This window comes from Lepisosteus oculatus, chromosome 2, assembly GCF_040954835.1.
Source record: "Lepisosteus oculatus isolate fLepOcu1 chromosome 2, fLepOcu1.hap2, whole genome shotgun sequence".
Classification (NCBI taxonomy): domain Eukaryota; kingdom Metazoa; phylum Chordata; class Actinopteri; order Semionotiformes; family Lepisosteidae; genus Lepisosteus; species Lepisosteus oculatus.
Window position 1 is genome coordinate 64,937,915 of NC_090697.1, and position 15,991 is coordinate 64,953,905.

The following is a 15,991-nucleotide window of genomic DNA, read 5'->3' on the forward strand; positions in this document are numbered from 1 at the left end:
GTTAATAACCCGCTGATAAATTATTAAGGGTGTTACCCTAATTGTAGTGTGTTGCACTTTGTTCTAAAAATATTTTCAGAATTAAATTGCCAACTCTTGTTCTAGAGAAGCCATGATGGAAAAGGGTTGTGTGAAAGAGATCGCTGGCAAATGAATTGTTTCTCTAAAGTGATAAAGGTTTCCTCTGCGGCATGTGATATCCCTAAAAGGTATCAAAGCTCGCATTGATAGATGTATTTGCATATAAACAGCATTAAAAAGTCATGGCTTTTGGGACATAACAGTTTGTAAAAACACATTTGCTAACACTCACAGATGTTGAAATTGATTATTTTAACAGCACTCCATGAGGTAAAATAAACAAAGTGGTCACTGTTTTTGGTTGTTAAATTATTTTATTCTGACAGTTTGACATTACAAATAAAAATATACCAAAAAAATCAGTGTTTTGACATGCTTTTCCTCCAAAGCTGAACTGCTCATTTCTAGCAACTCCTACCTGCCATCTCCCTGTTTTACATTCCTTTCTTTTTTCTGCAAAATACAATTTTTACCCCATGATATAGGTTTGGTTCATTTTGGTCCCTTGAGAGATTCTAGCTACAAAACTGACACATTTTGTAAGCCTGCTCTGTTTCCTTGACGACGACCGTGGAAACTTTTTTAGTTCGACAAAGAGAAAGACACACAAGTAAAGCAAAGGAACAATAAATCAAAAAGCCTGTATCATTTGTAAGGCTAGGTCCCTCATACGAATAGCATTTTGTCGATTGTGGTACTGATGTGATTGAATTAGTATTAATTTTTTCCTGCAAACTTCATTTTACTGCATATATCCTGATTTCCTTGCAAAAAGGAGATTACCTTGAATTAAATTTGTGCACATTCAGCATTCAAGGATCCAGTGTTGAAGAAGACAGTTTCATATCAGACAGAGACTCGCAAACCTTCCTATAGGCTGATGCATAACCAAGCATTTTTATCAGACAGATCATCACAGTGACAGTCAGGAAGATAAAAACATCAGGCATCTAATCCAGGGCACTTGTGCATAAACTACACAGTGACATCAAGACCCATACAAAACGAGTCCATTTGTTTGTAGGAAAACATTACATTTATACAAACACACATTTTCCCTTAAGACAAACATAAAATCACATTTAGATTGAAATCCAGTGCATGTTTTGATTATCTTTGTTTAATAAATGAGGTAATTAAAGCATCTTAAGCACTAGCCTAAGAGAAAGCTATTCCAAAAATATCTTTAGTATGTCTTGAAAGAATTTAAAAGCATGTGAGTGGAGGTTTGGTACAATGCATCATTTAAAATGCAGCATGAACTGCTTAAAATGTTTTTGTCTTTTACTTACCATGCCATGTTTTTGGCCAAAGTGCTTTTCTGAAGTCGAGGAATACAGATATTGAACACCATACACTGCATCTCATTTTAATTACAGGCTTATTGGAGGTGTGCAAAATGAGTTAATAAAATGAGCCCAAGAGGGTGGAATGCCACAGGTAAGGACCATTACACACCCCAGGCCAAAAAAAAAAAAATAATCCTGCCTTTTTTATTGTCTCGCAACTCATCTTGTCCTCCTGTTTTGTATTTCTTATGAGATATTCTGTCACACTGCAGCATTTATTGTAACTTGGCTGCTGTCGACCAGTTGATTTCATTGTGCCACGATTTTTCAAAGCCAAACCAAGGCATGTGATGTCACATGGAAAGGGAACTTGTGGGTTTGGACACGAAGATCGTGCACTTGTTCTTTTGTGACCGCCAATACTGTGTTTCGCAAGCCACCAGCATGTCAAAAAATCGTAAGTTACACTTACACTAAGTTTAACACTTTAAGTTGTTACACTGAATGAAATGAGTGCCTGGAAACATTTATTGAAGCTCCTGCGTTGTATAAAACCCTTCCCTCCTTTTCCAAACACTATTAAAATCCCACATTTGGAGGCCTTTGCAAACTGATTAAAATAAGAACACATTACTGCAAGGTTCTTCAATCACTGTTGACAACAGGGAAGTCTTCCAGGGAGTCAGGCTGCTAAGGAGGTGTGTGGAGTAACAAACATTCTGTAAGAATGTAAGAACTCTTTACACAGAACTTGAACTTGTAGAATCCATTATTGATAAAAGGGAGGTTTGCACAGCAGTGATTTAAAGCTCCGGTTGTTGACTTTATAACATGAATGCAGTGCTTCCAGGATTCACACAGGAGTTTTAATTTGTCTACTGTGGCTGCTGAAAACTGGACAAAAAAAAGCTTCCAAACGAATTTAGTCATTTCCCGACCCCGATTATTTACAGCGTAGTATATTCATAATTTATTTCACAACTGTTTTGTTTTGCAGTCTTGGACATCCTTAGAAGACTGTGTATTATTTTTAAAAATGTCAAAACTCAGGTTCTGACGGAATCTCAACTAAAAACACTTCGGTCGACTTCAAGCTGTTCGTTTGTCCAGCCGTGTACAGCACCTGGACAGGCCGCGCTCTGTGCGAACCATTTGAGGGAGGCCACTTCACCGACAGAAAAGAATTTCAGCGTTCCAGGACACTTTCGCCTCCAGATGTGCTCTCCACCCTCCCCCCCCCTCTCTCTCAGGTCCCACTGCTGTTCGCTAATCGCTGTAGTCAGATGAAGGGAGGGAAGGGATGGAAAGGGTGACACAGGGCCTGATATTCTTCACACACCCGTTCACACAGACGATCCCAGCATCAGGACCGACGCCCCCCTTCACTGCGGACTGTGCTCAAACGTCGAGACCACGGACTTGCGCGTTTTGGGAGGCGGCGGGGGTGGTCTGGTATCCCCTTTCACTGGTAGCGGGGGCACAAACTAAAAAAGACACAAGAGAGATGAAGAAGTAGCTAGTACAATGACATTTGCTCCATTGGTGACATTCTGCCTTGTATCAATGTGATCACTTGCACAGGCACTGAAGATGAGGCTTCTACGTACTCCCAGGCTACAAATTAAAGCTGATGTGCAGAAGGAAAGGTGAATTTGTAAGGCTCTATAGTACTAGATCAATTTCTCCAAAGGGGTGCATCAGCTTAGTTCACTAGAGGAATCAAAGAAAAAAGGCTCAAAGGGGTCATTCCATTGCTGGTTACCTCTGCTGAGTTCCGGGGGCTGTCGTTTTCATTGGCGTGTCTTTTTGAAGGAATGGGGGGAGGTGTGCTTGGGGGGTCTGAGCTCAAATCACCATCACTCTGAAGAGAAGTGTAACCTGCAGAGAAGGAAGGCAGTTCAACTGACCGGAAGCATACCAAATGCTTTTTTTTTCCAGATCTTTAGGAGAAAGTACCATTGCGTACAGTGGTTCCCAATCCTGGTCCTGGTGACTCACACACCTGGTGGTTTTCAACCCATCCCACCTTAATTAGATAAATGAACCCTTAATTGAGCTAAGAAGTTGTTTCAATTGAATATTTGCATTTTGTTTCTAGTCACAAAGTTGGGATTTTATTTAATTCACCAAATACAATAGTTAAAGTTCCAACATGTTTAAGAGCTGGGGACAAACAGTGCAGGCTAATCTTAATGAAGGGTTTGATTGTGTACCTGAGGGCTCAGCTGGAACAGAAACCAGCAGGTGTGTGGCTCACCAGGACCAGGACTGGGCACCACTGGCCTACACATGTGCACCTGAATGAAAACACTACAGTAATGGCCAACAAAGTCCCAAAGAGCAGAAATCTGATATTTGTCTTTTTTATTACAATGTTTTTTTTGTTTGTGAGGTGAGCACATGAAAACTCTGTTATAAAAGGCAATGCATCTCTGATGCCGGAGGCATGGAGACCATGACCCACTTCCTATAAAAGAGCTTTCAGGATGCTAATGAAGGAAAGAAAAAGAGTTGTTTTACACAACTGCAGTAAATCCTGTTTTCTGGCACACATGACTAACACATACTGAAGGATTTTCACTGGAACAAGGGCTCTTCAACAACAATCCTTTTTTGAAAGGAAGGCTAACAGAAAAAGAGGTTTCTAATTATCTAGACCCAAGGGCTCCGTGAACAGGACATCATGCTGAATTAATTAATCTCCGTTTTGTCCTCCAGACACACTGGGGGCAATGAGGTTTTATGAGCTCCGGCTCCTACACAAACTGTGGACTGATGAATCACAAAAGCAAACCTGGAGATACTATTTAAATATTGTTTCATGCCCACCTGCCTTCCTGTGTAAATTTACTCACATTAAGGTAAACGGGATAAAGATTCAGTTCCTGATGATGATGACGACACTAGAGCAGACAGTTTGTTAAAAGTAATATAGGTCTACATCCTAAGCAACACGTCTTACTTCCACTCCTCTCTATACCTCAGGACTAATATTGAACTTTATCTGTCTCCACTACCTATACAGATGTATCTACAACACGTGACGAATGCCATTGTTAAGCCTTCCGCAGGAGAAAATGAAGCCTTTACATATGTTTAAGGTTGAGATTTTAACATCCTTAACTTCCTGTGGCACACCACATGATTATAAAGATATAAGTACCGATATTGGAAAAAAATAACTTAAACAGACAGCAACTTTAATGAAAAATACTTGGCTCAATGTGAAATGTGAGCTTGTGTCAATAAACTGAAGTGTTTAAACATTTGGTTCGCTGCTAAAAAAGCACTCGGTGAATCTCTTCTGATTCCACTGACACACCTGAGACCTCTACACTGCAGGCACTTGGAGCGCACTCGTTTTTAAAAAAATGTAACTTCCGATCAGACTGCTCTGGGTGATTATTTCATGAGATAGAGCAACGCATTCGATCTAACAGGATGGGTTAGCTTTGTTTTCAAGTTGCAGAGCATCTGCGCTCTATTTATTTTACATTAGTCCTTTCACAAATGCAGCTTTTACAAGTTTTGAGGATTTGTTATTTATGTGGATTTTATTAATTTCATATTTGTTATTATTTGGATTTGTTATTTCATGAACTGCTGTAGAGGCACACGCATGTACTTGATTACTGTTAGTTTTTATATATTTGTTGTTTAATTGGAACAGGCCTCTTACGGATGCCCGAGCACACTAGTCTCCTCTGGAAGAAATGCAAGATGGACAGTCCAAGGCTGGCAGTCTGTAACATCACAAATTATATATAGGTTCTTCTTCAGGAAAGGATTCACAACTATAGTGATGCAGCACCACCTGGAGGCAAATGCTTTTTGCACTGCTAAGTACATGCTCACAGCTCACACATTTTCAGTGTGAATCCAGTTTCCCAGAGATTCCTTTATGATCACCCTGTATTGTATGTAATCCTGCATTAGGACTGGTACAACACTCTATATTTCTGGCCACTTGATCATCAATACTGCATTTATGTAGGGTCCAGATTCCACATTGCAAACAAGGTCCTAAATAAAATTAAGAATACGCAGTTGAGTGCCAAATCTGTGCCTGAAGTTACATGGCACTCTTTGCTCTCAACAAGACACAGCACCCCCTGCAGTGTGCTGGGCACTTGGATGTAAGTTGTGCTGTTGGAGTAGGAGATATCTCTCCTCCATTCAGCCCTGATCCTCTGGTACAAGACTGTGCTGCCTGTGACCTACTGAGACACAAGCAGCTTGAAGGAGGGAAGTCTGAAGTGTTAGCTTACACGTCCTTATTCTCAACGTGTGTGGTTGTGAGATTTGTGGGACTGAACTGAGATGTGCAAAATGCACAACTGGCTAATCCAAATCAGATACAACAAAAATATGATCAGATTGGATTGCCACTGCACATGCCATTGGTTTGAGCTATTTGGGGTTTAATAAACTGCAAGTTCTTGCACTTTTTCTCAAAACTATTTTTGGATAATTCAAACTCAAACTCAGAATTTTGTTTTGAGTAAATCTGCACACTTCTGACATTAAAGGACATATCTGCTTCTATGAAAGAGATTAAAGTGCTCTGCAATGTACATTCTTACTTCCATTTCCTGTGAGCACTCTAGGATGTACTTACTGGAACTGCGAGGTGTGTGAGGAGAGGGGGGCAGGGGGCTGAGTGGGTTGGACAAGTTGAGCTGAGAGGATCCCCCCTGGAAGAGGGACAGGGTCACTCGCCGGTCCCCAAACTGCAAGCTTTTGGGTCTCTGAGGCCTCTCTGGAGGGGTCTGTGATGGAGAGGGCACAACATCAGAGTCAAAGATTTGCTCTCCTTTGAGAGACATATAAGGAAGACAACATGCCCACACCTACACTTAGTAAAACTTCCTTATTCCTCACTGAAGTGTGCCTACAAACTATACTTTCACCAGGTAAAGCCATCAGAATAACCTACACTGTCTGTCACAGAGGTTAAGCACACACTGCTAAATCCTAAAGGTTCAATTGTTAAGGTATAATCCAGTTCATTATGTTCAAGCTCTGTCACTTTTAACAAGTTTGTGAGTCTTCTTGAGAAAACCAGAGAGCAGCTATATCACTCTGCAACTCACAAATGGCAGCTCCCTGGAGCTCAGCAGGTGTGAGCTTTGTCAGTATCTGGATGGGAGACCTCCTGGGAAAAACCAAGGTTAGCACTTGAAGAGGTGTTAGTGGGACCAGTAGGGGGCACTCACCCTGCAGTCTGTATGGGTCCTAATGCCCAAAGTTAGTGCCGGGGACACCATACTGTAAAAATGTGCCGTCCTTCGGATGAGACATAAAACTGCGGTCCTTTCTGTCTTTGATCATTAAAAGTCCCAGGGTGTTTCTCGAAAAGCTTACGAGTGTTTACCCGGAGTCCTGGCAAAATTTCCCCCTGGCCTTTACCAATCATTGGCTCCTAATAATCCCCATCTCTGAACAGGCTTCATCACTCTGTTCTCCTCCCCACTGAGAACTGGTGTGTGGTGAGCGGACTGGAGCATCATCCAGGTGGTGTTACACATTGGTGATGGTGAAGGGAAGTCCACATTACCTGTAAAGCTCTTTGAGTGGAGTGTCCAGAAAAGCACTATTCAAGTTTCTTTTATTGAAAACCTGGATAATGTTCTGTGTGGCTGTCCTGCAGAAACTATGTGATGAGAACATTTCTACACAAGGTAGATCCTTTAGCAGAATTCTAGCTACAACACCTTTGTGTAATCCAATACGCGACTGGAATTCGGCCACAGTAATGCTCTGGCAATCCAACTGTATTGCTCCACTTATCACCGAGGTTCCGTTACCCCGTCTGCGTCTGGCAGTCTCTCCATCAGCACTTGGGATTTACTGATGTTCCACTCCCTCCGGTTCTTGCGGCCGATTCTATTGTCCTCCTCGGAGCGGGACAGCACCGAGGCTCTCCGGTCGCTGCCTCGGGAGAGCAGAGAGCTGGGTACAGAGAAAGAGAGAGATGAACTCTGGCTAAACTGAAGAGAGGCGGAGAAGGAGAGCCGGAGACAGGGAGAACCAGACGGGTGACGAGAGAAACGGGGTAAAAGAGAAAGGCAGGGCAGACCCTGAAAACCCATGCTGCAGCATGGGGCAGTGCTGACCCCTCTGAATAGTGACAGAGAGTTTCTGAGAAAAAGAGAAAGAGAGATAGAGGTGGACAGGCACTGGGGGAACCTGACTTCACCTCTTAAAGAGGAGAGGATGTTTCAAGATTCAGGGTCCCCCAGTCGGGTCCCCAATCCTTCTCTTCCTCTTTTCCTAGTCTCGCTAACAAGAGAGGAACCGAAGGATGGAGATAAAAAGGAAGAAACACTAGAACATGTCGAGATGAAGAGAAATCAAGTTAAGGGGCAGACAGACGCAGAGGCACTGCTGCCCTGAACACTGCAGAGGAAAACAGCTGAGGGCTGAGGGAGAGTGGGGACACGCACTCCTGCGAGCAGGGCCGGGAAGGGGTGCCGTCGGAGGAGCCGGAGCCGCTGGAGTGACCCGAGGAGGCGGTGGACAGCGTGGACACAGTGGACAGGCGGCGCAGCGTCGAGGACATGATGTATGGCATCACTACTGAGCCCACGCGGCTCTTCTTCCTCTCTGTCAGGGAGCAGGGCTGTGGGAGAGAGGGTTCAGAACCACACTGCTCAGACAGAGAGAGGGGCTCCACTCTTTATACGTATACGGTGAACCTCAAAAGCCAGATGACATTGCACAAACTGGCGTTCCAAAGCCTTTAAAATGCTGTGTTCCCCTATAACACGCTTCGCCAGCTCACCAGGAGGAACAATGGTTATTTATTTAATAAGATGATTTGGTTCCTTCTGTGAGTGAGGCCAGCAACAAATTTAAAAGATCAGCCGAACAAAGGCCTTGAGTTGAATTTCCTTGTGTCCTGAAGCACACAAGTGTGATCTCACCCTCTCCTTATTCTTCTTCATTGCTCTGCTATCAGGGACACCTTGGCCTGGTCTTAGCGAGCCTCAAACCCACGGGGTTTTGCTATTCTCCTCTATCAGTTATGGAGATCACCTTAGTCATAACTAATTAAGCCAGTAATCGGTCGATAATGGTCCTGGATGGGCTTGAAAACCAATCGTCTGTGCTGACCCGGGCTGCAGGGAGTGCTACTAACCAGCGTGATGACACCATAGTGCTTCTCCACTTTCTCCTTCAGCTCCTGGAAGCAGGAGACCAGGCGGTTGTGCAGCGGCTTCAGCTGCTCCGTGGATTTCTCCCCATGAATTCGTATCCCATCCGCCAACAGCGGGATCTAAGGAGACAGTGAAAAGGGGATAAGGCCTGTCCCAAATTCAAAGTCTATAAAAGGGGCATTTTTGGATAAAACTATTAATGCATAAAATAAAACCATTATATGACATTAAAAAGGTTGACGTGCTGGGAAATTTGGAATTACAGCTTGTTGTGAGTGAACTATGAATGCAGCATTTCCTGCCCTGACTTCACCTTTATGAGTATTGTTTGCCTTGTTTGTATTCCATTTGTTTATTTTTTACTAATGTAACACTGGCATTGTCTTATACTACCTGTCATGGAATAACAACGCTATACTAATATTTAGTAGTCTTTAATCTAGTGACTGACTGGGACACAGCTGAAACCAGTTTGCAAATGTCTAGAGTTTATGGAAACTGGGAAGGTACAATAGGTTGAATGGCCTGAGGTTGTAACTTGCACTTGTATTACAGATAAGAGAACATCTGGTTCAGTTTCAGCAGGTGAAAAACCATATAGACCACAGTGAAAACATATTGGCCCTTATCATATCGACACAGAAACTAAAGGGGACTTGGAAACAGCACTTTCGTGATTTGGTTTGAATGGGGGTGCTGTGTCAGCGTGCTACTACACAGGGCCGAGTTAATTCAACTGAAAATTTCACTCTTTCACATGTTCTTTAGTTTCTTCTCTTCTTATCCCTGCACCCTTGCTTTCTCATTCATACTCAGACCTGAAGAAGTCCCAACAGCCAAAACACTGATTTTTGTTTCTACTTCAAAGTGTGGAATTCACCTCAACCTTCTTGATTTGCCCTCTCAAAAACTCTCCAGGAGCATCAGCATTTTATCAACTTTACTCTGAGGTTTGTGCAACATTTTCCCATACCATCTTGACTCGTCCCTTGTTCCCACTGATATTTTTTGTCAAGCGTTAAAAGCATCTATCTCACTGTGTGGGTTCGAGCTGCAATCTGACCTGCAGGGCGATGAGGTGTTTCAGGATCTCAATGCGCTCCAGGTCCTCAGGGTGCTCTTCGATATAGGCGTCTGTGAAGAAAGCCTAGCAGAAGGAAAACAATGACCGGGTCATGAAAGCCTGCAAGAACCGGGAGCCCAGGAGTGCATCACTGCATTCATGGCAATGTTCAGATAGCCCCACTGACAATTTTCTTTGTAGAAGATGGCCAGCCAGGCAAACAGGTAAGCCAAGACAGAGAATGACAGACTGTCGAACTGTAAGGCACACAGAAGCACAAACCTTCTCGTAGTTGGAGAAGCCGCCCATGACAGCAGGGTCAACGATGCCATTCAGCATCATGGACAGTGGGTGGACAGCCAGCGAGCGATCACAGGCTTGCTGCTGCACCAGGTTACTGAGTTTTTCATTGGCCATCTCCATAGTCTCAATGGCATTTTCCAGAGGGCTGATCTCCTCCTGGATACACACATACTGCAATCACACACTGACACAAGCTGAATTGAAGGTGACACAGCAAGACTGAGCAGCTTTCTCATTTAAAAACATAGACCAGCAAAACACAGCATCTAAAAAACACCCTTATAAAGACCAACAATCACATGGCATGCCATTTAACCATCACAAATGTACATGCTGTACATAAGACCTCTTAGTGTTGCTCAGGGTTGCTCACTAATTCATTGAAACTGCAGTAAATAGTGGAAGAAGCTATCAGCATGTCCCCCTAGTTAACACTACACATGCTTACCACAACCAGGACTGTTCATCTCAAACCAACATAGGTTGTTTAGAATTAAAATTGCCTAACTCTCTCACACATTCATTGCAACAAGCACATAGTTTGTCATGCACTTACAACTGAGATCGACTTGACTTCGAACCACTTGAGAATCCCAGGGAACTTGTAGGCTGTGATGTAGGTAGTCCTTTCAATCCACATGGTCTGAAGATATGGAGTAAAAGAAATGGAGTCTTACCCCCAACTCTAAAACTCAGGTGGAGTTTGCAGACCACAAGAGTTCTGGAGGTACATTTGGAAGTGTGGGCAATGGCGCTCATGGCATTGGAGATCCATGAATCTTCCCCAAACCTGATCGACAGGACGCTTTAAAAGGTTGAATCTGTCCTTGTGGTTCTGCACTGAATAAAACAGCAAGCTCTGAATACTGGACCAGCATTAGATGTGGATCCCCAACCCTCTTTAGATGAGGTTATTGCTGTTTTTAAAGCAGAAGAGCGCAGGAAATACTTGGAAACTTCCTGGGGGAAGTACTCACTGCAAACTCATTGTCTGGGTTCTTTTCGCCTTTTCTGAAGGGTCTTGAATACTGGAACTGGTCCACCTCATTGGTTCTGTAATAACTGTAAGACACAGAGGACAAGATTAACAATGCCTCTCCTACTGGAAGTGTAACCTACAGTACATCCTGAATTTATTCTGGCATTGACTTTTCTGAATTAAGCCTGCGGTCTAATTCTTAGGAGCTGTTTGAATTCTATTTAACCCGGATATATTTTAACCTGGTAAATGCTATAACCATAATTGAAAATATAATTGAGGGGTTATGAAGCATATTGCTTCATACGTCGTTGAGTTATACCAACAGTTTGAAAACCTCTCTTTAATTTTTGCTTGCAGAGCTCACAACTGGACAGCATTAACATAATATAGGTGAATTGCACTGTCTTTCAAAACACTAAAAAGGATGAAAGAGATTGGCAAAAAAACTGCCATCTGGTACTCCTAGATGTGAAGGGCAGTCCAACTGAGGAAACATTCCTCGTGAAACAATCATCAGGTCGGGGTGGGAGGGTGAACCCTGAGAGCTCCTTCCAGGAAAGTTTTTTTTAAAGGGTGCGACAAACTTCGTCCTTTTTTTTATGGAGATTCTTCAATTTATGAAAGGGAATGCTAATTGGACCCATGTTCTCCCCCATCCTCCCTCAATCCAAGCATAATGAGAACAAAAAACAGAACAACAGCATCACTAGACAGAACCCCATCACACAGGCGAGAACACAACAGCGGTCGTGCTCTTAAGAAGCAAGCAACAGAGACAGGGCCGTGTGATGTCATACTTCAGGATCTGCTCTGGCACTCCTTTGTCCTTGAAGCGGGGAGGCAGGTTGAGAACAGGCTTGACGGTGAAACACTGGATGTCTGCAGTGTCTGGTTAAGGGTAGTCATGGCTTGGTCTGGCCTGGCTTTTCCAAGGTCGGCCTTCAAGGCTTATATCTTAAAGCAGGTCTTTTCAAACTAACTGTACACATTTAGAGATCAATAGCCACTATGACAGGTACAAGAAAGGGAAACCCCCCACACACAAACTTGAAGGATTTTGGAAATTATCTGGAATGAGATCATCTGAAAAGTCTCTTGAGTGCAATTCAGTTTTTATGCTAGAATGGAAAACCCTTCGATCTAGGACTTTGATAAGAATGGTTAACAAACAACAGGAGGCTGTTTGGTCCACCTAGTTAGGTTTTGGTAGTTAACTGATCCAAAGATCTCATCCAGACATCTCTTGAAAGAAGCTTGTGTATCAGTTTCAATAACATGGCTGGTAGCTGGAATAAAAACATGTATTTCTAGCACTATGTGTCAAATCGTTACCACATCGTTGAAAGTGGTAACCCCTTGCCCTGAGGTACAGATAACCACAGACTCGGCAGGGGGGAAACAGGAAGAGAAGGATACGCTGTCCAGCGGAGCTACAGATCTCGTCAGTAGGGGGTGACGTGCTGGTCATCCTCACAGCCAGTGGGAACTGAGACAGCAGCTTCAAGCTGAAGTCTTCTAGCCATTCATACTCTTTCCCCCGGTAAATAAAGACCTTATTCTGAAACAAGAGAAATTACAATAGCTCACGTCTTTTTGGCTTTATATATAGCACCAGACACCACAGTCTTCAAGAGGTCACTCAACATCTATAACTTAACCCTTTTTATTGTACTGGGTCACACACTGAATCTCACATGTATACTTTCACTATAATTTACATTTTCCAAGTTGCTGATATGAACTTCAGTTATAATACATCCTGCCTCTCTGGAATTGTTTATAACCTGTATAATGCAAATGACTGCACTTATGACTGCGCTATGCAACTTGCTACATTTATTGACACCCGAAGAAGGCTCCACAGCTGAAATGTTCTGTTTCTTTTTTTCTCTTTTCAGCAGAGGATAGACCTTTACTTGTTCCTTTGCTGCCTACGCATGCTGATGCAGCTCCCTCCTTGAACTACTTTTGCGACATTTATTTTAGTTTTTCCTGATACTACATTGCACACTATTTTTTACATGGTATGCATCGTGCATTTGCACTTTTATGAGTCACTTTGGATAAATGTGTGAAGCAAAAGAACCAATGAGAGTTCGCAGTGGTTTTGATGTATTCGTGAAAGCTTTCCAGAAGCTGTACCAAAACAGATGCGGTAGAGGAAGTGGGGTCTCACCCTGAGGAAAGTGGGGAAGCCCAGGCCGTAGTATCCCACTGCGAAATACTCCGGCTGTGGCCGCATGGCATGCATGATGTTCTCATAGAACAGGGCCTGCTGTTTCTGCAGACACAGAAGAAAATAAATGTATTGAACGTCACTGCCAGCTTCAAATTCAGCAATTCAACCTAAAAACCACTAGATGGCAGCTTTGTATTGCTGAAAGTTTTCTGCATTTCTATGCCACTGACATCCCTTGAGTGATATTATTATTCATGGCACACATGAAGTCTCCAAAGCACTGTGGCTGCAAAAATTACAGCACTACACTTTCCTACATGCGGTGACAGCTGTTTCAGTTATATAATTGTAATGCTTTCTGTCACTTTAACCATGAAAAAAATTACTACAGAACAGTGACATTGGAGAAAATGCTAATAGAGAAAATGTATCTTTTCTCTTGTTGGTAGATGGGGCTTGGGGTTCTCCACTTCTTCTCCTTCCAGATATACAGGTCTATGCATATTTTGCTACTGCCCATTTTCCTGAACTGGTAGCTCAGTGATATTATTAGGACCAGTAGGGAGTGCTAACTCTACAGTCTGCATGGGTCCTATTGCCCCAGTTTCATTAAGAGAGTAGAGGTGTAATCCCAGCATCCCAGTCAAATTCCCCTTTGCCTCGAACAATCATTGTCTCCTAATAACCCCTATCTGTGAACTGGCTTCATCACTCTGTTCTCCTCCCCACTGATAGCTGATGTGTTGTGCGCATACTGGCGCACTCTGGCTGCCATCGCATCATCCAGGTGGTAGTGGAGGGGAGTCCCCATTACCCTTAATTATCTTGCTTTGGAAATTCCTTTCAAACTAGGGAATATATATGGTTGCTCTTCTCTGGACTTTAGAGCAGCAATATCTTTTTTTAAGATTTGTTGGTACAAATTGTGGCTCTGTGGCTAAGGATCTGTGCCTGTGGCTGGAAGGTTGCCGGTTCGTATCCCGCGGCTGGCAGAGGAATCCTGCTCTGTTGGCCCTTAACTCCAACTGCTCCAGGGGCGCCGTATAAATGGCTGACCCTGCGCTCTGACCCCAAGCCTCTCTCCCCTTCTGTGTGTCTCATGGAGAGCAAGCTGGGGTATGTGAAAAGGCAAATCCCTAATGCAAGAAATTGTAATATGGCCAATAAAAGTGATCTTATCTTATCTTGTGCAATTGCAACATAATATCCCTGATTCATGACAATTTAGGGAAGAGAAAAGTGAAACCACTGCTTAAATGTTATTAACTGTTTTACAGGAAGAGATCAGAGGACATTTAAAAAAGGAAACACATTTTGAAAAAGGAGCATAATATTTTCCTTTTTTCAGTCGAAAGCAGACAGAGCCTCAGCAATTACAACAAATATTACACTTAAACATTGTAATAAATGTTACATTTAGAGCATCTTAATCACTTGATGATCCAAGGATCTCATCCAGCTTTTTCCTGAAGAATCCTAGGATATCTGTTTTAACATCTCTGGGCTGCTTGTTCCAGTCTCCCACCCCTCTTAGCAATACTTCCGATTAAGTACTGTAGAGCTGTATCTTTTTCAGCAGTCTCTCAGCAAGATACTCAGATCGTCCAAGTAGTACCAAGTAGTTAGTAGTACCAAGATGCGTGCCATGGGCTTTCTCTTGTTTTTCCAAGCACAGCAGCTACAATTACGATGAAATATGACTGCTGAAAGATGATATGAATGATATGAAAGTTGGCTGTTCTCTTACCAGCAGCTGGCTGAGCTCCATGAAGTCAAAGATCTGATTCTCATACATCCCTGCCAGCTCCTTACTCAGCTTGATGGCCTTCTCCCACATCTGAAACAGCAAGCACACAGCTGGGCACTTGTAAAGACGCTGACCACAACAGCTGCACTAACTGACGATATTCTGACCCAGCAGCACATCAGCAGCCTGCATGCTGATTATTTTGACTATGACAGTAAATGCAAGATGTACAGCAGCTCATCTACGGGAAAATAAAACCTATGAAGCTGTGAAATTATTGAAATTTTAATCTTGAAGTTTGAAATAGTTAATGAGCAAAGGCCTAAAAAGCATGATCACTAAGACTGATCAAGCAACACCTTAGTCCAAATAATGCAATTTAGAGTCCCCCCCCCCCATTGGCTCTCAGGACCCTGGCATTGGTCTGAACTGTCCCTGCCTGAAGAAGAGATAGAGAGCGGAAGAGGTGATGGATTTACAACCCAGTAATAGTAATTGAATGGGCCTTTCCCAAGGTTAGATTGATGATCGCGGTCATCAGTCATTTCAGTCTTCAGCACCCAAATACTGGAATGAGTCACATTCAAGACCTCTGTTTCAGGAGTCACAACTTTGACTCAGTGCTGACAGCCTATTTTCTTAATGTGTGTGTGTGCAGATCATGACATGCAGGGTACCAGAGCAGGGAGCCTCTTGTAAAGGTTGGGTGCACACAACAACTAAAAGAAATATCTGGAGGTCTCTGGCACTTAATGACTGTAACACAAATATCAGTAATGCAAATAAAACCTAAGAAATGCTTATTACGGCTACAGTTATGTTTGTTACAATTCCTACCGTATCTAAAATGCTAGGATTGTTATCATCATACAAGAAATTAAAACATATAAACATGAACATTTTACATAACAAAAAGCAGGGTCTAGGCCTGGGTTAAAGCTAAATTCAGGTTCTTATCCAGATTACTAAATTAGTGCTGTATTGTTTTTTTTTAAACTCTTTAGCTCTGTCTCTCACCAGGTCTTCCGAGCAGATAAAACATTCACGCCTTTTTTTACACAGTGTCTGCTCAGCTGGGGCTCATTTCCTCATTTGGATGCTAAGGATTCTGGTACTTGTAGTTCTCAAAGCCACCCTCATCTCTTTCTTATCTTCTGGATAGAAACATACCTGTGTCTGCCCTCTAC

The 15,991-nt window shown here is 42.9% G+C and overlaps 1 protein-coding gene across 2 annotated transcripts in view; it reads right to left on the reverse strand.

The window, feature by feature from the left end:
• Window positions 1-375: 375 nt before the first annotated feature.
• Window positions 376-15,991, reverse strand: part of dock5 (dedicator of cytokinesis 5) — a 76,229-nt gene continuing 60,613 nt past the window's right edge. For both annotated transcript variants that reach the window (XM_015343035.2, XM_015343028.2), the window contains exons 39-52: window positions 14,805-14,894; window positions 13,055-13,159; window positions 12,295-12,436; window positions 11,676-11,757; window positions 10,874-10,958; window positions 10,453-10,539; window positions 9,876-10,052; window positions 9,594-9,677; window positions 8,512-8,649; window positions 7,817-7,992; window positions 7,178-7,322; window positions 5,989-6,139; window positions 3,133-3,248; window positions 376-2,854 (exon numbers count right to left, since the gene is read on the reverse strand). In XM_015343035.2, coding sequence (XP_015198521.1) covers window positions 2,753-2,854; window positions 3,133-3,248; window positions 5,989-6,139; window positions 7,178-7,322; window positions 7,817-7,992; window positions 8,512-8,649; window positions 9,594-9,677; window positions 9,876-10,052; window positions 10,453-10,539; window positions 10,874-10,958; window positions 11,676-11,757; window positions 12,295-12,436; window positions 13,055-13,159; window positions 14,805-14,894 — 1,680 coding nt within the window. In that variant the 3' untranslated portion in view covers window positions 376-2,752. The remainder of the gene's footprint in view (window positions 2,855-3,132; window positions 3,249-5,988; window positions 6,140-7,177; window positions 7,323-7,816; window positions 7,993-8,511; window positions 8,650-9,593; window positions 9,678-9,875; window positions 10,053-10,452; window positions 10,540-10,873; window positions 10,959-11,675; window positions 11,758-12,294; window positions 12,437-13,054; window positions 13,160-14,804; window positions 14,895-15,991) is intronic.